General features: G+C 49.5%; 1 protein-coding gene across 1 annotated transcript in view; it reads left to right on the forward strand.

Moving 5' to 3' along the window:
* The window catches only part of Igdcc3 (immunoglobulin superfamily DCC subclass member 3), a 45040-nt gene that overhangs the window by 16413 nt on the left and 6066 nt on the right, over window positions 1-22561 (forward strand). The window contains exons 5-6 of the mRNA XM_048793216.1: window positions 21698-21842; window positions 22192-22322. Of these exons, the coding sequence (XP_048649173.1) occupies window positions 21698-21842; window positions 22192-22322 (276 nt within the window). The remainder of the gene's footprint in view (window positions 1-21697; window positions 21843-22191; window positions 22323-22561) is intronic.

Consider the following 22561-nt stretch of genomic DNA (forward strand, 5'->3'; position numbering starts at 1 on the left):
TTTCGAAACAGGGTCCTTCTAAGCTTACCCAGGCTCGCCTTGTACTTGTGATTCCTCCTGCTTATTTAGCTGCCTTTTTTTTTTTTTTTGGTACTGGGGATTGAACCCAGGATGCTTAACTCCTGAGCCCCATCCCCAACCCTTTTTTATATTTTATTTAGAGACAGGGTTCCACTGAGATGCTCAGGGCCTCACTAAATTACTGAGACTGGCTTTGAATTTATGATCCTCTAGCCTCAGCCTTCCCTGCTGCTGGGATGACAGGCCTGTGCCACCTCTCCCGGCCCTGCCTCAGCTTCCTGAGTGGCTGGATTACAGGCGAGCAGCCGACTCCTGACTTGTCTGGGTTTTTCTTTTGTGCTGCCCTAACTGGGCTTTGTGGTTGTGGTTCTGAGTGTGGGTTGGCCAATAAGCCTTGGCTGTGGACTCCTGGCAGCCATGGCAGATTGCAGAGGGCCTCTGGCTCTCCAAAGTCCACCAGGTACTGAGGACTGTCCGTATGCTGGCACTCAGTTGACCCAGGCGATGGTAGCGGATATAGTCATGGGGCTGCACTGTCCTAAGCCCTCTCTGTGTTCATTTGCTTAAAAATTCCACTAATAGGTATTACTAGTCCTATTTTACAGATGAGTAAGGGGAAGTTCAAAATGATCAACATGCCCGGGGGGACTCTATTAAGTAGGGAGGGTGAAATTTCAACCCATGCCTGTCAGGCCTGACGTTTACTGACCCAAGTGTCTTGGGAGGAGTGCATATTCCTTGAGAACATCTGTATTATTGCCTCAGAGCACAGCAGGACACCTGGCAGGCAGGCAGGGGTGGGAGAGTGTGGGGAACAGAGAATAGCTTTGAACCCTGGTCGAGGTGGGATCACTCCCCCAACCTCAGCCACTGCTGGGTGTACCAGGGAGGCCTGGATGCCCCTTGGAGAGAAGTCCTGCCCTACCTGAGAGGTGGACAGAGCCAGGCGGCACAGGTTCCTGACCGTAAAGGAAGCTGGGAGGTTGCTGGGGCTGCTGGAGGTGGAGGTGGGATTCCTTCTTCCTGAGGAGGGAAGACAAATTCCCCTCCCCCGTGAGGTCCCCTAGCTCCCTTTCCCTTTCTTGTTTTCCCGCATAATGATGCTGATTGCTCCACATCTGTCATAATTACTCTTTGTTTGAAAATTCAGAACAAATCACAGGAGAGGAACAGGCATGGCTCGAGAAGTGCCTTCTCCCCAGGGGTCCTGGCAGGAGGGGGAGAGTGGGAGGGAGGGTGGTAAGGAAGAGCCATAATCAGCCTGGAGGAGCTGAGTATGATGATTGTCCTTGTCCTGTCCCCGGGCCTAGGCCACAGACATAGACCTCAGGGCAAGGTGGCCAAGGCCTCCTAGAGTTATGTTACCTGCTCCCCAGGTCATGTCTCTGCCTTCTGTGGAAGCTAAGAGATGATCCCCCCATCCCCTACTCCCCACCAACATTAACTTGGGGAGGGGTCTGTGGTGGGTCCCCTGTAGGCCTGACTTCATTGAACAGTGGGTTAGGCAGCTGCCTTCCTGGAAACCCAAGTAGCCCAGCTGTGCCCCAGCAAGGATGGGGTCCTTTACCAGAGAGGAGCATGGAGTAGATATAGCAGGGGGCACCTGAAACAGGGTAGCCATTGGATCTCTGGGTGAGAGCCAGAAATAGGGGACCATGACTTCCAGTGAACACCAAGCCAGACCTTCTTGAGATCCAGGGGACAGCACTGATGCCCACTTCATCTTTACACTCATCCCCCCTCCCCAGCCTGAAGGCTCATAGTTTTGGGAGGTTTATAATTCCTGGGGCATGGGCCTGGGCTTGTGACCCTCTCTGCCAAGAACCCATCCATGTCCCTCTCCCAACCTACCCCACTCCCACTTGAGTTTAGGAAGAGATCCTGTGTAGACAATTAACCCCCTGATGGCAGAGTATGTCTGTGTAGGTGTGAATAAGAACCTAGTGTGAGTGAATGTGAGTGTCCTTGTTTCCCAGGTCTCCTGCCCCTACTCCCCTCGGCTGCCATAATCTCACCTGGTTAACTCAGGAACTTGACCCCCACGCAACCTTGGAGCCTAAAACTGGTCTGGAAGGAAGAATAATGTAGGAGAATGAAGGCCTCAGATTCCCGTCCCCTTTCCCCAGCTAACTTGGCATATAGGCCACCAATTTCTGAAAACGGGGTAAGGGATAGACAAAATTTATGGGCAAACCGTGAAACAGGCCAGCTCTTGGAGGGAGGAATCAGAGAGGCTCTCAGGCTATAGGATGGCTGACTTAAGCACAGGGGTAAGAACTTGTCACCTGTCACTCCCTGATAATGCCTTTGAGTGCTCCCAGCCCGGTGTTTATGGGAATGGACAGGGCCACCCCCAACCCCCTTCCTGATTCACCTGGACCCTGCTCTCTCTCTTCCAGCCTTCCGTCTAACCCATGTTTCTTATATCACTGTTATGGAAACTGAGGCCCAGAAAGAAGGCCTTGTCCCAAGTTCTAGGTACACAGAGCTGTGACAGAATAGGTCCAGCTGTTCTCTTCAGTGTGTTGATTGGCCAAATGGGATTTAGGCTCTAATTTCAGAGCCAGAGCTGACTAGGACCTTAGAGAATTGAAACCCAGTGATAAACAACCATTCTGGATCTTTTTTCTGCTACCTCAAATCTGGTGTAATTTTTCCTTGCCTTCTTTTTTGATTATTTTTGTTTGCCTCTTTACCCCCCATTATATGGAATGTCACCCTCTTTTTGTGACATTTACTTTCACCTTAATTTGTTGAAGTCTTTTCAAATTGTGTTCCAATCCTCTAACACCCTAGAGAAGCCCCTTCTTTTTTTTATTTGCTCATTCTTTTATTCTGGTACTTAGTTTAGTTCTTAATACATATCAGTTGAATATTTGAAATTGTCATGTTCAAAGACTTATCTACCAGGTTGCTTATCAGAACAATAGCAATATTATTATATTGTATAGCCCAAGAATAATTGGGCTATACAATATAATAATATAATAATAATATTAGATAAACACTATGCTTTCTTTGTTTTAATTTAATGACAGGAAATTATTCATAATATGTTTAATAGCAAATCACAACAACTGGAAATGTGTACGCACACACATCAAAGAGAACTTTAAAGGTGATATCTCAGTGCATAAAAGCAATCATCGCTGAATAGTAGGGATACAAGCAGCTCATACTTTCTTCTTTCTGGTGTTTAGGAGGATTGCCTTCAAAAATATCTATTATAAACAAACGTCTAATGTAAATTCTGCAGTCAGGAATTGGTTGGCCCAGTAAGTAGGCAGCCATGAGTGGAGGAGGGACAGGGCCCCTGGCCTCACCTTGAGCAGCTCCACCCCACGGTCCTGGGCATTCTCCAGCTGTTGTTCAGTTTGCTTCTGCAGATAGAGAACTTGCCCCTCCAGGTACCTGGCAATTCCTTCATAGTAAAGAACTGTGGGGGTTCTCCTTGACACCAGGTGTTTGGCTCTGCTGGAAAACGTGTGGAATTCATCCCAATCCTGAAGCCTGGCATACCAGATAGCAACACAGGAGTAAAGTCCCAGGAGGATTCCACTCTGGAACTTGAGAATTCTGTTGTCTTCATTTTGGCATATGAACTCCACACATTCTTCAAATGTTCTATAGATAAAGCCAGAATAGAGCATGATGTCCAAGCAGACAAAATAGAAAAATGCCTTGCTGAAGATGTGCTCTTCCGCCACAGAAAGGTCCCACAGCCACCCCAGCACCTGGATCAGCTGCTTATATCTGCTTTTCAGGAAGAGCGATTTACAAAGTCTGCAGAGGACCAGATAGTGTTTGTTGGGATTCCGAAGCAGTGACCACAACTTATGGGCTCAAGAGCCTGGAAGTCGTTCTGCGTGGAGAAGCCCCTTCTAATTCACTCTCACTTTCAGATTAGATTAGAATATTCTAGATTCTTTTTTGGGGGAGTACCAGGGATTGAACCCACTTAGCCACCAAGCCACATTCCCAGCACTGCCCCCCTTTTATTTTGAAATGGTTAAGGCCTCACTAATTTGCCAAGGCTGGCTTTGAACTTGCAATTCTGCTTTAGCCTCCTGAGTGGCTGGGATTGCAAATATGTGTCACCATTCCCAGCAGAATGTTCTAGATTCTGTCACCTCAGATCACCAATAATGATATTCCATGGAATGAGCCTAAGATCGGGTCTGTTTAATATTCCTGCCCCCCTCCTCTGTTTCCAACTTCACTTCTCAAATCAGTAATTTCCCATCAAACTGTGACAAAATCAAGATCTGTACAAGCAAGCTGATGTGATGTTGATGGGACCGAGGCTTTCAATGAATAAAGTGATATTGCTTTTATCACATCAATTCCAGAAGGACCCATCGGGCTATATGCCCAGATTTGCTTTTTGGGAACATGGAAGATCAGAAGATAGGGTCCATCCTAGGACAAGGAGTAAAGAACACATCCCTCCCCTGGTCGCTAGCTCCTGGCTGGGAGGACTTACTCCTCTCTGCATCCTTAGGGCTTGGCTGAAGTTAGTGCCTAATGAGGGTGAGAATGAAACCCGTGATGTTATGACAGGGGACAGAGACATCTTTCTGCTGCTGAAGGCACTCATCCCCTACACCTCAACAGCCTGGAGGTGTGGGTATTGCTCCCAAGAGCTTCTAGGAATTGCTTCACCCAGGTCAATTTCAGCCAACGTCTGAGTCTCTATGATCAGGAGCCCAGACTGACTCATATGGCTGCTCTTGACTCAAAGGGGATGAAAGACTCTCATCCATCTGTCTGTATCAATTCGTACCCTGAGCCCCCATCCCAGCCTCTTCTGGTCTTAAAAGGCACCCTCGTGTTCCTATTCTGTTCTCTTCCTTTAAACACCCTTCTTCTAAGGTCCAGCTACTGGCTGCCTGGGAGAGGAAAGAGATTAGCCAAACTCATTGGTGCCACTACCAAGTGCTGAGTAGAAAGGGCTTGGCCTGATGGATCCAGATCTCAGTCTGCTGTCCCAGGAGAGATACTTGGTCATCTCAGGGTGGGTGACCCTCCCAGGAAACTAGAGAGATTTTCAGGATGCCAGAGCACTGGCCTCACCCCCAAAAGAGCCAGATTTCACACTGAGAAGCATCCCTCTTCCCTCCAATTTCTTGTGCCTCCTCTTTGGAAGCACTATCCCCACATGTCCATGCCTGCCTTCCTGCTATCTGCAAAAGTCATAACCATACTGAGAACAAAGCATCTGGGGAGTGTGTGCTGCTATGGAAATGGATAAGGGGAGGGGAAAACACACTGTCATTATTATGCTCATTATCTCCCTATCAGAATACTCACCTGCAGAGCATTTTTAAAAAAGTTTCTCATGAGCTTAAGTTTGGGCAAAGAAGAGCTGTGAGGAGAAACAGGCTTCAGTTAGAAATCCTTTTCAGTTAAAAGTATTGAGTCCCTAATTTGGACCTGGAGGCTCTTCTTGCTTTTTGAATAGTGGTCCATCTTCCAAAGCAGAATGCATCCAGTTTTGATCTTCTACTAACTACCTGTTGTTTCCTTGGATAACTCCTTTTTCCCTGTAGAAAAAGGGGATTGTAAGCATCATTCCTTACAATCCCTGGGTCTGTGGAGGGGGCTCAGGTGTCAAAGGCAGGCAAAGATTGGTGGGCTTCCTGCCACCACCCATCCTCAGCAGCTCTGCTGTCATCTCTTTGTTTTGTTCTGGAGTTCTCTAAACTGACCAACCCCAGCATGGGCAGACCAGCTGGGAGTAGCTCAGCAGCAGGTGCTATGATGTCAGGTGGGCTTAAGGTCCTAGAACCAAGAAATATGACTCTATGATAAAGGTTTAGTTGAGAGAGTTATAGAGAAAAAACATTATGATCACATCTGGGGTTGTGACTAGGGGTAGATGAAACCTGGATTCAGGATTGAGTCAAGAAAACAATGAGCTATGATTAATTTTTTCTCAGTACTAGGAATTGAACCCAGGGATACTCTACCAGTCAGTTACATTCCCAGCCCTTTTAATTTATATTTTATTTATATTTACTTATTTATTTGTATTGAAGATTGAATCCATGGGCACTTTACCACAAAACTACATCCCCAATCCTTTTTATTTTATTTATTTATTTTAAAAAAATGGGGCCCTGAACCACTGAGCCACATCCCCAGCCCTTTTTTATATTTTATTAGAGACAGGGTCTCACTGAGTTGCTGAGGCTGGCCTCCAACTTGTGATCCTCCTGTCTAAGCCTCCCGAGCCACTGTGCCTAGCATATACTTAGCACACTTTTCATGTTTTATTGTTACAACTAGTACTTGGTAATATTAAACACAGCTGGTCAGAGCAAGGAGGAATTTGTTAGTGCTCATTCAGTCCTTCAGTGAGTGTTGTGCCATTCTTTAATTTTATTCTCAAAGAAATGGGTAGGTAGATGGACACTCATGTTTAAGGATTTGGTTGTGGGCTGCCTACAAAGGACTTACAATCTAGTTGTGATTATGTGGACATTAGCAAATATAGCAACCTCAGAAAGAGCTTATGAAATGTGCCAAATAGATGTTGCTAAGGGCTTCTGGTTTAACCCAACAGATTACTGTTGATCTGGGCCACAGAATACACCTTTTTATCATTTGATAAACCTGATAGAACATTGGAACATATATAGTCTAAAGCCCATCAGAAGGAATTAGGAAGTATGTGTTTCCAGAAAAAGAATATGCAGAAGCGAGGGATACTAAAGTAGATGAGTTCTCAAATTAACAAGTGTCAGAGAGCATCTGTCCTCTTCTTATCTACCTCTGCATTCAGTACTCTGAGGGACAGAAAGACACAGATCTGGAAGGAAGTAACCTCCCCAACCCCCTCCCCAGAAGCCACCTTTTCTTGGTGGAGATGCAGCCTGATGCAGCACATGGAACCTCTTAAATGCACACAGTGCTGTCCTCAGACTGCCCATCTGCATCAGTTCCCTCTAGTTCTGACTGATTTCTTAGCTGAGCCACCTCCTATCCTTGTAGGTGAGAAAACAAATGCGGCAGGCTCATCTGGTTTCTAATGAGGAAATCTGTTTTCACCTGGCTGGGGTTGGAACTCCAGCCCATCACTTTCCTGGGGCCCATCTTGGATCAAGGCTGCTACCTCAGTGCTTGGAGTATTAAATCCAAATTCTGAGGTCTGGCTTTGCAGGACTCCCCTTTTTTCCCCCTGAGCCCAGGCTCAGAGTCTTTTCTTCCCTCCTCTCATCTCTGCCAGTTATTCTCAGAACTTCTCCAGTGCTTTCACTTGGTGGCACACAGCTGGGCACTAAGGTGTATAAGCTCCCCACTGACTGTCCAATTGTTTCATGCGTTCCCAACGAAATCTAATTAGGCGGTTGAATGCAGGCCCTGCCTGTTTTTCGGAGTGAAGGATGGATTGGGCGACGAGCAGGTGCCCCTAAGAATCTGCAGGTGGAAAATGCTGGGTGAGGAGCCCAGTGGTCAGGAGAGCCCCTGGCAGCATGCGTCCACCTGCCTTCCCTCGGGGAGCCTGGATCTGCTGCCTCAGTTTCCCCGGCCGAGACGGACTCCGCCGGGGGCCAGGCCCAGCTGGGGAATTTGAACTGCTGGGGGAGGGGGTGGCGGGAAATGGTGCCTCGCTCGCCCCAGCGACATCAAACCCTCGTTTGGCGTGCGAGGACAATGGCTGTCTTATTTTCTCCATTCGCCGTGCACAATGCCGGATTCTCTCATTCACCCGCGGTGGTGCGAGCGAGGTAATTAGCCAGCGCCATTCAGCGCGGACACTATTGCTATGCGGGGGGGCGAGGACGCCCGCGTCGGCGGGGATTAGCCGCGGGGCGGGGTGTGCAGCTGCGGCCACTTCAAAGGGGCCCGGCGGGCACGGCCGGCTGTGGGAACCGGCCGTGCCTCCCGCGGGAGCGGCCCGTCGCCCCTGCCCTTGGCCACTGGGAAGAGACCCAGCCTTTGCCCAGCTCCCTGCCGCCGCCGGCCGCGCTCTCGGCCCGGGAAGGCCCGCAACGCTGGGGCCCGGAGCCGAGGCGCTGGCGTCGCTCCCCGTCCCTCTCCCACTTCCATCAGGACCTCAAGTGCTTTTCTCTTTTGAGTCCCGGGAGTCAAAGGGCAAAGCGGGGAAGGAGGGAGAGCAGCGAGGGGGATGGGAGCTTGACACAAAGCGCTGACCTCTGAGGAGTGGAGCAGATGGTCCCACTTACCCTGCCGCCGAGCAAGCGCGGCTCTCAGGGCCCCAGGCTCCGGCCCTGATCCCCCCCCCCCCCGCCACCGAATGCCTCGACTGGGGCCCTGCGGGGGCGGCGCGATCGCGCGCTTCGCCGCCACCCTCTGCCCGCACTGCGCCCCGCCTCGGTGCTGGAGTTAGCCCGGACCAGCGGCCTCCAGCAAGAATTGTGCGGCTGGGCTGAGAATCTGCCCTCGTCGGGATTCTCAAGAACTTTCCAGGCCAGTGTTCCCGGTTCACGTATCTCAGTCACCTCCCGGACGGTAACAGAAACAGATTCCTGGGCACCACACCGGAACCCCGAATCTGAATCTCTGGCAGTGGGGTCCAGAAATCTTCATTACTAGGCAGCACTGTAGATTATGCCAATCCACCGCCAAGTTTGAGAACCGGGACCCCGTCCAACTCCTTTTCCATTGAAGAAACAGACTAAGGTGGAGGAAGGAACTTGCTGGAGGATGGCCTTGGAATTTTGTGCCGGGGTGAGGACTTGGGTGGAAGAAGACTATGGGTAATGACTGACCCAGACTCATATGGCTATTAAAGTCAGCATTCAGGTACCAGTTTATGAGGGCTTGTTATTTGTTCTTAGTGCTGGAGGTAGAAAGGTAAATTAGTCTTTCTCTGCCCCTAGGGGATTCATAGTCTACAGGTGAGTGGGCAGATAGATCTGTGAACCGTTGACACTAACGTAGTCTGATAAGGGCCAGGAGAGAGCTGTCCCCACACATAGTTAGGAATTAATTCTTCCAATAAGAATGTGGAAGATGGAGGTGTTTGTAGAGAAAGGGGCAAAAGAGTTCCAGGCAGAGAGGACAGCAGAAGCAAAGGAATGTAAGGGCAAACACCTGTGATGTGTCAAGGAAAGGCAAATTTATCTCACAAGGTCAAAGTACAAATCACATGACTACAGAATTAGCTGGCAATTGAGGCTAGAAAAATGAAATGCCCTAATAAGGAAGGCCTTGAATGCCATCCTGAGTCCCGATATTCCGAGTGAGACAGCCAATATCATATTGAATATTCAGGAAAGCTGTCACAGAAACAGTTGGGAGTTATAGACTCAAAGGCAATGGGGATGGAAAGGGCAGATGGAAAAGGGATTTGGGGACCTGGCAGCCTTAGGAGAGAGGGAGAATGGGGCAGCGGCTCTTTGAACAGTAACTTGGATATTTGGTGATAAGGCTGTTAATAAGATACAGGGAAAGAATCTATTTCAGTGGGTGTGCAGATTCCTTTGAAATTGTGGGAAAACTTTTGAGCCCCTCTACAGAAAATGTTTCTTGGGGCTTCAAGAGACCTCCAACCACTGCAGCTCAGCAGTGGAATTCCCCAAATAAGTATTTCTGGGAGTTGCCAATCCCATGTCAGCCAAGAAACTCTATGATCCTTGCATGGATGCAGCCTCCCTCTTCCCACAGACAAGGCTTATTATGGAGAGTTGGGGTGGAGGACCTGCAGGCCTCTATCTATTGAGGTTTGGTGTTAGGCCACCAGAGTGCATGGAAATACAGTATGTCACGAGACAGAGGCAAGATTGATCAGAGTTGGAGAACAAGAGATTAGGATAGTTTCTTTTTCTGAATGAAGAAGGGTCACTTTGCCCAGTGTTTTTTTAGATTTTTTTTTTTTTTTTTTTGTACTGGGGATTAAACCCAGGGCACTTTACTATTGCGCTTTTCATTTTCTTTTCTTTTTTTTTGAGACAGAGTGTCACTAAGTTCCTGAGGCTGGCCTCAAATTTGCAACCCTCCTGCCTCAGACTCTCAAGTGACTGGGATTACAGGCATGTGTCATGTCCTAGAATCTTTTTTTTTTTTTTTTGGTGCTGGAGATAGAACCCAGGGCCTTGTGCATATAAGGCAAGCACTCTACCAACTGAGCTATATCCCCAGCCCATGTTCTAGAATCTTAATGTTGGTGTGAACCTTAGAGATTATCTTGTCCATCCTGCCCCACTTCCATTTTACAGATGAGAAAAACAAGGTTGGAATTGAAAAGTCACATAGCCTGTGACACAGCCGGGCAGGATCCCAGCTTGCCTTTTCATTACCTAACCTTTGTGCTATTAATCCCTACAAATCCTAATATATGGCTCTGGAAATTTGGGGGAAGTATCTGTTTTTGTTGAGCTGTCCTCCTGGTCATGTGAAAGCAATTTACTTAATAGCTCCAGCCTGGGCCCCCTAACCAGACGCCCTTCCGGGAGGCAAGGGAGATCCGGTGTCCTGACCAGAACAACGGAAGTTAAGGATATTGTGGGACTGGGCAGGTTTACATAAGGAAGATTGGTGACCCTGATGCTTGCAGAGACTGCAGTCTGTGGAGAGGGGTTCTGCTGGGCCTGGACATTTTCAAATCCAAGGTGGAGAGAGACTCCCAAGCCCTGACTGTGCACCACTGTCTGGCACTTGGAAACAGAGTATCTTAAAGGTTCCAGCGAGATCCCACCCATCCAACTTCCCCATTTTACAGATTAGGAAACCAAAGCCCAGAAATAGATTTTGACTTTACCAGGATCACACATCCAGTTGTTAAAAGAGCTGGGTCAGTCTCACGGCCACATCTTTATCCCACAGAAGCCACTGGTGTTTCTCAAACCCTTGCCTCCCTGCTCCCCAAACCAAGAAAATAAATAACTTCTCTATTTTGTGCACCCAACAGGCTGGCCTATGGAAGTGGCCCTGCAGCTCAGATTTCGTGGAGGGTAGAAATACACTTCTATAATCTGATAATGGCTAGGAGAGGGCTGTCTGCAACACAGAGTTAGGAATTAATTCTGCAACCATTGGGAGATGGGAAAGATGGGAGGTGCTTGTAGAGAAAGGAGCAAAAGAATTCCAGGCAGAGAAGACAGCAGAAGCAAGGTGTCTGTGACTTGTCCAGAGAAGAACTACCCTGCCACAAGCATCCCGAGTCTTTACCTGTGTCAACAGAATTTAGAAAATATGTGGGAACAGGGAACTTTAGTGGGGCAATAACAGCACCTTATCTTGGTGCTTATCTGTGTTAGTTACACTCTATAAAATCACCAAATCCTGGGGCAATTAAAGTGAAGCCTGCTGTAATGAGTGTCTCTGAATGGGAGTAGTAATGGGTGCAGCGAGGCTCTCGGCTCTTGGGTACCTGTGTTTTCCTGTGCGAGTGTCTGTGGGCATCATCTGTCAGGAGCTGGGAGGCAGGCACTGGATTTTGAAGTCAGACTCTCTAAGTTCAAATGCCTGCCTTGACATGCCATTGGCTGTGTGTGTGACCTTGGGCCAGTTACCTAATCGCTGTGAGCCTTAAAAGAGCTAGGAATCCCTCCCTCGCAGGGTTACAGCAATGTACACAAATTTTTTGACTACCTGGATTTCCAGGGCTGTTTTTCACAGCCATGTTACTGTGGCCATACCTCAAATCTTGATGCTTTTATCCTTCCAGTGTTTTTTAGGAACTGAGGTGGGAGCATCTAAGGTCAGAGCCTGGGGGACGAGGGAATTTGCTCCTGGTATGTCAGAATATCCAATCTAACATGTTGGCTTCCCTTATTTGCTGAATGACTGGTGCAGTAGACTCAGGGCCTCTGCCACGAAAATGGGACAGGTGACTATATTTCCCAAACCAAAACCCAGGACATGTCTTCTGACTCATCACCTGATCTGTGATGAAAACAGGGCAAAATATTTAAAATTAGGACTGCTTGGGAAACCTAGTAGCGGGCTTAGTGGAGTGGTCATATGGAGTAGAGGACGTTCCTTTCCCTTTCCCCTCCCTGCTTCCCCAAATTCTAGGGAGGCCCACACACACCCCCATGCCATGTGGCACATCCACTCTGTACAGTCAAGCACAGGACCTGGCCCCTGCAGCTCACACCCCCAGCACACTTCACACCCTCCATGGAAGGCTAAAGACTGGAGAAGAGAAGCCCAGGGCTTCTGGAGCCTCCAAATTACTGGACAGAGTGGTTAAAAGTGGGGCTTTGGGAGGTTTTATTCTCTGCAGCTTGTGAAAGCCCAGGGGCTGCTTAGAGGCCTGGATTGCCTCCCCTGGAGCCACTCCTTTGACCCACGTGGAATCAAAGTTCCTTCCAGGCTCATCGGTCCTGCAGAATCTAACAGCTGGATGCAGGGACTTTCCCAAGCTGAATCCAGCCCCCCACCGACCTCTACCTCTCCCCTGTCCAGGCCCCCATTTGTCAGAGGTGGCTGTGGAGAGGGGAGAGATGTGGATTTATGGCTGCTGACTTGAAAGACAAAGTTGTCTTTTGTGTTAGAATTGGGGTGGGGGTGGGGGGAATGGTGAGCTGGTGGTGGAGCAGGAAGGAGGGGCTGGGGTTCAGGGGCCCAAGGCAGGGGATAAGGGGCTCCAGGAGGCAGACAAAGGGATGCAGAGGCTTCCTAGAGCAGGGTCACCAGGCAAAGGCCAAGAGGATCCGTCACCCGCAGGAAGCCAAGTAAGCAGATTCCTCTGTACACCAGGCCACCCACCCCTATTCCAACATCCAACACCTACACAGCCTTCCTCTCCTCTGAACATACTCTGGATTCAAAACCTCAATTCATCTGGGCTCAGTAGTGCATCTCTGTAATCCCAGCAGTTCGGGGGGCTGAGGCAGGGATGGCCAGTTCAAAGCCAGCCTCAGCACCCGTCGAGGCCCTAAGCAACTCAGTGAGACCCTGTCTCTAAACAAAATGCAAAAAAGGGCTGGGGATGTGGCTCAATGGTTAAGCACCCTGGGTTTAATCTCCAGTACAAACAAACAAACAAAAAACCCTTAGTTCAATTCTGACTCTCCTTGGGAAGCCCAGGGAAATAAATATGGGTCTTCTAAGCTCATGCTTTCCCCTGCCCCAAATGGCCAGATCTAGTCAGTGTAAAGGCTTTCTCTGACAGAACTGAAGTCAGGGGCTAAGTGGGGGCCTGGATGATGGGAAATGGGAGGGTATGAGAAGGGTGAGCCTGCGCCAGAGAATCCCAATGACAGGACCACTCCCGCCCAGAGGACCATGAGCAAGCCATCACCCTCCCCAGGACTCAGGGTCTTCTGCCATCACCTTCCACCTTATCACAGACTATTCGGGATGGGACATTTACAAGTGCTTTAAGGAGTTTAAGGAGCGTGTGAGGAGAGCCTTGGCTAGCTTCCTTGCCCTCCAGGGGTCATCCTGGCCCAACTGCCCACTGGTGGTTCTGCCTGGTGGGTCTGGTGGGTCAGGGTGGAGGCCAGAGTAGCCGTTGGGTACCCGAGTTCAGCAGGTGTTTTAACTACACCTTGGAGAGCCACATCCAACCCCCAGAATGAGCCTGGTCAATAAAGGCATGAGTTTATGGGCTTCATAAACATTTTACTAGAGAAATCAAGGCCTCAATTACCCAGTGGCCTCTTCCAACTGACAGCTCTTCTACTGGGGCCTCTGTGAAGTCCCCAGGCTGAAGTAAGATAGAATTGGCTGAGTTCTGGTTCATACGAGGTTAGCCCCCCACCCCCAAGCTGACCCCCTCACCATTCAGGCTTTGCAAATTCTGCCTTTACTCACATCTCCAGAGGGCTTGAGACTCCCTGCCAACCACCTCAGCCTTGTCCCCTGCAAGGAAAGGTGACTGACTTACTCCATTGGAGAAGTTAGCACCTAGCCTTGCTCTTCCAAAACCTCTCAAGTCTGGGTTTTTCTCTTTCTTTCTTTTTTTTTTTTTTTTAACTTTGTGGTGCTGGGGATTGAACCCAGGGCCTTGTGCATGGAAAACAAGCATTCTACCAACTGAGTTATACCCTCAGCCCCTTCTCAGGTCCCTGTTAACTCCATATTTTACCATCTTTCCTCAAAGATGGATGGCAAGTATTTACTCTTTGCCAAGGATTGTGCTAAGCACTTCAAAAATCTCTCTGATCGGATCCCCATGTGCACCAACTATAGTGATGAAAGCTGTTAAGTGAGAGATTATTTTAATTGCCCAAGTTCACACAGCTCATCATAGTGTGTTCAGATTTGAACTCCGGTCAGGTACAGTGGTGCACACCCATAATCCCAGCAGCTCGGGAGGCTGAGGCAGGAGGATCATGAGTTCAGAGCCAGCCTCAGCAATTTGGTGAGACCCTATCTCTAAATAAAATACAAAAAAGGGCTGGGGATGTGGCCCAGTGGTTAAGCGCCCCTGGGATCAATCCCTAGTACAAAAAAAATAAAAAAGATTTGAACTTGGTTTGGTATGAAGCCAGGGTCTTTGCTGTTATCTGTTATCTCTGCAAAAGCTTCTGGCAAGCATTTCCCTATGAGGAGCAGACATCTTCCTGTGTGAGACCTCTGCCCTGTTGGTGACAGCCCTAGCATACCATAAAGTGTGTGTCTTGTCCTGGGTCTCTGCATCGACATGGCAAATTGGGAGGAAGCAGACAGGGGCATAACTAGGCTACTGATGAAGCTGGAAAGGAGCCGTCCTCGCTGTTGGGACAGCCAGGGAGAAAGAGCAGGAGAAAAGGCAGCGGGGCTTTGAGACCTTCCCTTGGGCCTGGAAATCCAGAGTATTATTTCAGCTTGTCATCAATTTTTTTAAATTATTGAAAAATAATTCATAACCTTTTTTTGGGTTCCTGGGATTAAACTCAGGGGACTCAACCACTGGGCCACATCCCCAGCCCTATTTTTTAAAAATATTTTTTTAAATATTTTATTAGTTGTTGTTGGATCTTTATTTATTTTTATATGGTGCTGAGAATCGAACCCACACATGCTAGGCAAGCACTCTACCACTGAGCCACAACCCCAGGCCCCCAGCCCTATTTTTAAATATATATATTTTTTACTTGTAGATGGACACAATAACTTTATTATTTGTTTATTTTTATGTGGTGCCGGGAATCGAATCCAGTGCCTTATGTATGGTAGGCAAGCACTCTACCACTGGGGGCTGGGGATGTGGCTCAAGCGGTAGCGTGCTCGCCTGGCCTGCGTGCGGCCCGGGTTCAATCCTCAGCACCACATACAAACAAAGATGTTGTATCCGCTGAAAACTAAAAAATAAATATTAAAATTCTCTCTGTCTCTCTCCCTCCTTCTCTCTTAAAAAAAAAAAGGGGGGGGGGCTGGGGATGTGGCTCAGGCGGTAGCATGCTCGCCTGGCATGCATGCAGCCTGGGTTCGATCCTCAGCACCACATACAAATAAAGATGTTGTGTCCACCTAAATAAATAAATATTAAAATTCTCTCTCTCTTAAAAAAAAAGGTGAATAAATCTTAAAAAAAAAAAAAAAAAAAAAAGAACTCTACCACTGAGCCACAATCCTGGCCCTCCCCCAACCCTAAGTTGCCTGGGCTGGTCTCAAACACAAACTTCATGTCTCAGCCTCTTGAGTAGCTGGAATTACAAATGTGTGCTACCTCATCCAGTTTCATAACCATTTTTAAGTGTTCATTTCAGTGGCATTAAGTATGTTCATATTGTTGCACAACCATCACATCTCCAGAACTCTTTCCAAAGTAAAACTCTTTGTTTCCGTTAAGCAACAATAATAGATAATATTGCCCGTTAAACAATATTAATAATTCCTATTTCCCCCTCCTCCCAGTCCCTGGCAACCACTATTTTACTTTCTGTTTATGAATTTGTCCACCAACAACTAATAAATTCTACTTATACTTCATAAAAGTAGAATTTGTCTTTTTCATTTTTTTGTGATACTAAGAATTGAACCCAGGGGCAGCTCAATCACTGAGCTCTATCCCCAGCCCTTTCTATTTATTTTGAGGCAGGGTCTCACTAAGTTGCACAGGATGGCCTAGAATTTATGATCCTGCCTCGGCCTCCTGAGTTGCTGGGATTATAACTGTGCGCGACTTAGAGTTTGTCTTTTTATGACTGGCTTATCTCAGAGTGCATTAGGTCTTCCTCAGGTTTCATCTATATTGTAGCATGTGTCTGGATTTCCTCCTTTTCTTAAGACTGAATAATATTCTATTTTGTGCATAGACCTTTTTGCTTATACATTCATCTGTCAATAGACATGATTGCTCTATCTTTTAGCTATTGTGAATAATGCTATGAACTTTATCAGATATCTTTCTGAGTCCCTGCTTTAAATTATTTTGTATATATGTCCAAAAGTATCTCTGGATCATATGGTAATTCTACTATTTACTTGTTTGTTTTTGGTGTTGGCTGTTGAACCTGAGCCCTCCTGCATGTTAAGCCTGCTCTGTCACTGAGCTGCACCCCAGCCCTGAGGTCTAATGTATTGAGGAACTGCCACACTGTCTTCCATAGAAGCTATATCAATCTATATTCCTACCAACAATGCATAAAGGATCCAGGGTTTCCATATCCTCCTCAGTTTTTCCACTTATTTTCTATTTCCATTTTGTTTTGAGATGGAATCTTTCTATGTTGCCCAGGCTGACCTTGAACCCCTGAGATTCTGAGTGGCTGGGACTACAGGTGTGTGTCCAGAACCCAGCTTATTTTCTACATTCTCTCTCTCTTTCTTTTAGTACTGGGGATTAAACCCAGGGGAACTTAACCACTGAGCCACATCCCCAGCCCTTTTTATTTTTTATTTTGAGACAGGGTCTCACTAAGTTGCTTTAGGGTCTTGCTAAATTGCTGAGGCTGGCTTGTGATCCTCCTCCTCAGCCTACTGATTTGGTGGGATTATAGGTGTGTGCCACCATGCTGGGCTTATTTTCTACATTCTTATGGTGTCCATTCTAATGGGTTTGAGATGGTGTCCACTATACGTTTTGTTTTACATTTCCATAAATATTAGTGTCTGTTTTTTGTTTTTGTTTTTTGCTTCAAATTCTAGTGTGTATTTTATACCTAAAGCCCTTCTCTATTTGCACTGGCCACATCAAGTGCTTCATTGCTGGCTACTAGATAGTGAGCTCTCCATATATGCAGGTTCTGAATCCTCAGATTCAATGGGCTGGGGTTGTAACTCAGTGGTAGAGCTCTTGCCTAGCATGTATAAGGCCTTAGGTTCAATTCCCAGCACTGAAAAAAAATTGCAGCTGGACTTGGTGGTAAACCTCTATAATCCCAGCCACTTCGGAGGTCAAGGCAGGAGGATTACAAGTTTGAGGCCAGTCTGGACAACTCAGCAACACTCTGTCTCTAAATAAATAAATAAATAGGCAGGCCTAGAAATAGAGCTCTGTGATAGTACTTGTCTGCCATGTGCAAGGCTCTGGATTCAAGCCTTAGCATTGCAAAAAAAAAAAAAAAAAAGCGTCTGTACTGAACATGTATGGACTTTTTTCCTTGGCATTATTCCCTAAACAATATAGTATTACAACTATTTTCATAGCATTTATATTGTATTAGTAACTACAGGTAATCTAGAGATGGTTTAAAGTATGGTTTAAAGGGTACTATAGGATGCATGTAGGTTATATGCAAATACTACACCATTTTATATAAGGGGCTTGGGCATCCACAGATTTTGCTTTGTGCAGAGGGCCCTGGAACCAATCCTTCATGAATCCTGAAGAATAACTTATTGGAAAATGTGGTTCTAGAGGGAACAGTTGGGGGCCATCGGTAGAGGTGTATGGGATCCAGGCACGTGTCTGGAGCTTCCTGAGCAGGAAGTGGGTTTTCAGAAGGCTGCATGTCTTGGTGGTAGGGTGGGTACTAGGAGGAGACTGGCCTCAGGGACCTTCAGAGGACTCTGGTACACAGTCAGCCCTCTGGAATGGCTGTATGAGAAGAAGGCAGTCAGTGCCACTTTGCCAGTGCTGCTAGTTTTGGCAAAGGCTGTTGGAATGCTCCATGCAAACATGCCTGCAGCTCTTTCTAGCCTCACACACTGGACAGGAGTCGACTGTAACCAAGGGGTGGAGGGCCTACGTTTCCTTCCCAGCACTCTGCCTCGACCCTGCACTGCCCCCTGCCTCCCCCTGGAGCCTGTCTAATCAGATCCAGGCCTGGCCTTGCCAGAGGTCCTGGACCAGGAGGAAAGTGCCCTCTCCCCTCCCTGAGTGGCCCTGGATCAGGCTCTCAAGAGACCTCTCCCCTCGGGGTGATTTATAGGGGTGTCCGGGAACCGTTTCCTGCCGGTTTCTGCTCCGTCTCAACCCAAGGATTACTGTTCTCACTCTCTGCCCTCTGTCTCTCTCACAGCCTGGCTGTACCCATGGCAGGGGCTGGGAGAGTCCTCCCCAGATTGCCTGGGGACAAAGGTGCTTTCTTCTTTCTTTTCCCTATGGTATCTCAGGCCCTCCACTCTGGTAGGACTCCCAGCCACTGTCCATTACTACCGTCATCCAGTTTGAAGTGAGGGACCCAGCACTGTCCCCCCCAGGCCAGCAAGTGCCAGCAGAAAAAGCATAAAATGTCCACAGTCAAAGTCACAGCACCACCACATGTCTACACCACTGATGTCACTGACAGTCATTCGTCCACACTGGGTGCGCAGAGATGCAACCCTCAGTCTGTCCAGCCTCCCATGTCTGTCCAGGGTCTCCCTGAGAGAGACCATGAGGACCCTAATGCTGCTGGAGCAAGAACAGATTTGTGAACAGAACGTGCTCCACCCTGAGACTGCAGCAGGCCTGAGTAGCTGTGGATCCTTTCTCCCCTCACTTTGCAAAGAAAAAAATACTATTGCTTATGACCCAGGAAAATTCCAAGCCTCCAGTTAAGATGAGTAGTAATGCCCAGAACATGTGGCCGCGGACACGGGCCACTCGTGAAGAAGGGTGGAAGCAGAGCTGGAAGGTCCCAGAAAGGCTCTGTGTCTATCCCTTTGTTCATGCTGCATGCCCTGGCCTCCCAGAAAGCCCAGGGGCACCTAAGGGATATGCAGGGCTGACCAGAGGAAGGGTAAGGATTTAAAGAGGGGAAAGAAAAGGGAGGTTGGGTGACCAGGACACCTGTGAAGCCAGGTGGACTCCCAGAGGTGGGGCTGAGGACCATCCCTAGGCCTCAGTACCTTCTCTCCAACCAGCCAGAAGAGGCCAGTTCAGTTTGTAGTCTGCTCTGCTGTTACCTGCTCTGGAGAGAGAAAAACCTGCTGGGAAGTGATAACTAAGGGACACCCCAGCAGAGGGCCCAGGACTCAGTTTCCCTTTGTAGAATGAAGGGATTTGCTTCTGAGTGGTTTTCGAGGGCTTTTAAAGGCAAAACTTCCCTTCAAATTAAGTGTTAGGCAGAAGTGCCACTCAGTAAAGCTGATGGAGGGACAGCAAGGAGCTGCTCTGATGGAAGGGGAGTGTGGGCAGGGAGAGGCTCAGCTGCATCCCAGGGATTCCAGGGGACCCAGTGTGAGGGATATCAGACTGGCTCCCACCTAGACCTCCCCAGCATCACATCCAGCCCCTGCCATTGTCTGCTATAGCTGTAGTTTAGTCCCCGGGAGGGGGGGTGGCGGGCAGGGAAGGGACTAAGACTGTGGGCTGGTCAGTAGAGGCCAGACTTCTCCACCCCAGCACCCTGAAGAACAGCAGTACTTTCCATGTGTCTTTCCTCAGGCCAGCTCCTAGCTGTGGGTGCCTCCAGGGAGCCCAGAGTGGAGGCCAGAGGCACAAAAGGATTCTGGTTCCTTAATGAGGAGGCATCTGTAGTCAGCACAGAGCCATTAGCTCCCGCCCCAGGTGTATGTGTGGGGGGGTGCTGTGAGCTCCTCTCCAGCTGCAGTGAGGAGGGGGCAGGCCACTCCCTGGCTTCCTAATGGGCAGGGCCCAGAGGGCACAGACTGCAGACCCAGGAACCTGGGTGTTGGTTCTGCCTACCCCCCAGGCCTGCGTCCATCCCTGCACTTGGGGTGGGGGGAGGCCTCTACAGCACCTCAGCTCCTCCCTCAAGCCCCTGGACTGACCTGCAGGCTTCTGGCCTGAGAGAAGACTGGCTGACTTCCGTGCTCCTGGGGATCCTCTCACCAAGCCTGACAGGGTATCTGCTGGACTGCTTGTCCAGCAACCCGAAACCCCCGTGGTCTCAGGATCCTGTCTGTAAGAGCTACACCACATGGAAACACACGCTAAATTACGTACACAGTGTCAGAATCACAGCAGCCGCAGGAGCTGACAGATTCAAACCCCCATCCCTATCCAGATGGGGACACTCAAACCACACCCATGAAGACACAGCCACTCTTCTGCACAGCCCCACACGAGTACAAAGGGGCGCCCACACCCATCAGCCGTACTCCCAGGAGGCCCTCAAAGAGGAGGAGGCAGGGCGGGGGATTTTTATGCATGTTTATATTTAATGAATCACATGCAAATGAGATGGAGAATGCGCCACAAAGGAGCCAGCCCCCAGAGACTCTGGATGGAAGGGCACAAAGGCTTGGCCTTTCAGGCTGCCCTGGAGTCTAGACCAGGCCCGTGGACTGAGGGGACCTGAGACAGGAGGGCATGAGGGCCACAGGGAGGGCTGCCACACCAGAGAGCCAAGGGCCAGCAAGGGAACAGGCTCCAGTGTCCCTGCTGCTGTGGGGGAGGGCTCCTCCTGAGAGGGGAGCGACTGTCCCAGTTGATGGAGTGCTGAGGGGCGGGGCTGCTGCCTGGACAGATGGTGCACCGCCTTCTGCACTTGAGGCAAAGTGGATTTTAATGAAACCACAGCCCTGGCTCTGAAGCTGGGAACCCGTGTGGGAGGCACCCTTCCCCAGGCTCTACTGGGAGGGGCTTGGGCATGGGTGGGGTTGGGGGGCAGCAGGGACACTTACCCAGCCTGAAACTGGGGAGCCAGGTGGTTGCACTTCAGCTCCTCTGCCCTAAAGCTCCTCTGCCCTGGCCTCTGCAGACCCCGGTTTAAGCAGTGAGTTCAGATTCCCCCAAAGGTGTGGGGGGCTCTGAATATTTATGACACATTGTAATGTAGATTGGTAGGTTTGACAGTCTTCTGAGAGATTTGTCACCTTGGATGGATACACCACCCCCTTGGGGCATGTGGAGAAACTGCAGAAGAACTGGAGGTGAAGGAGGATGAGGAAGAACAAAATACCCTTCTGGTCCCCATAACTGGGATCTGACGACTTTGCTGTGTCTCTGCTGGGCAACATTGGACTAATCGGTCTCCTCTCTGGGCCTCGGTTTCCAATTCTGAAAAATGATATTCAGGGCTTGCACCGCACAGGGGGAGTTTATGAAAATAAGTCCAAAAGCAGCTGAAGAGGTGGGGAGCAGGCTTGGGGTCAGTGCTCTCTCTGGCTGGTCTTCGTGTGTAGTTCTGGGGTATCAGTGCCTCCAGGAAGCCCCTGACAGACCAGCATCTCCTTGTTGGAGCTGTCATCTGTGTGTTTGTCCCACCTTTTCAAAGCATCCCAGCCCAGCCTGTGCCACCTCTTAGGGGTCTCAACCATGAAAAGTGCTGGCACATCACCCACACTGCTGCCCTGTCTCACCAGCCCCAGAAACCTCCATGCCCCCATAGGAGTAAGCACCACCTGTATGGGTGGTCACCTACCCTGACCCATCCATGTCCACCCTTCCTCCCTCTGCGCCTTGGCAGTGTGCCTTACCATGGTCTTCTCTTCCCCCCAGCCATGTCTGACTTCCACGTGCACCCCCAAGCCACCGTGGGCGAGGAGGGCGGCGTGGCACGCTTCCAGTGCCAAATCCATGGGTTGCCCAAGCCTCTGATCACATGGGAGAAGAACAGAGTCCCCATTGACACGGACAATGAGAGGTGAGCCTCGTGTGGCAAGGACAGAGGCCAGCCAGTGACGCCAGACTGCCCATGGCTCTGGGAGCTGCTGCCAGCCCCCCAGGGTGATTCTGCCACTGCAGTTGGGGTTGGTGTCCATGTGGCTTGCACAGCCCCAATTCTAGGCTCATGGACATGCTCATGAGGACTATGTGTGATGACTGTCATACTGGGAATGAGGGTGCCCGCCTGTGAGAGTCCCAGCATGTCTGTGATGACAACTGTGTTGTTGGCACAGTACCTGGTCCCGGGCTGTGTCTCTGATGCTCAATGTCCCTGTGGCCCACACTGCCAGTAGCTGTGCTGGTGGTCAACTGTGTCTCTCCAACAGGTACACATTGCTGCCCAAGGGAGTACTGCAGATCACAGGACTTCGGGCCGAGGACAGTGGTGTTTTCCACTGTGTGGCTTCGAACATTGCCAGTGTTCGGATCAGCCATGGGGCCAGGCTCACTGTGTCAGGTGAGGGCCCTTGGCCTGCCAGTTCTTCCCCTTTCCAGCTTCCTAACTCAGTCCCACGACTGGCCTCCGGAGCCAGGGCCACCCAGTGCCAGCTGAGCAACTCCCAAGCTCAAAGCCGAGTGCTGGTGGCTAGAGGAGGACCAGAGGGTAGCGGAGGAGGTGGGTGGGAGGTCCACCTGGACTCCATTCTCCCAGGGAGGACCATCCTCTCATCCCCAGGCTTGCCCATTGCTGAAGGT

The sequence above is a fragment of the Marmota marmota genome, unplaced genomic scaffold (genome assembly GCF_001458135.2).
Source record: "Marmota marmota marmota unplaced genomic scaffold, marMar, whole genome shotgun sequence".
Classification (NCBI taxonomy): Eukaryota; Metazoa; Chordata; class Mammalia; order Rodentia; family Sciuridae; genus Marmota; species Marmota marmota.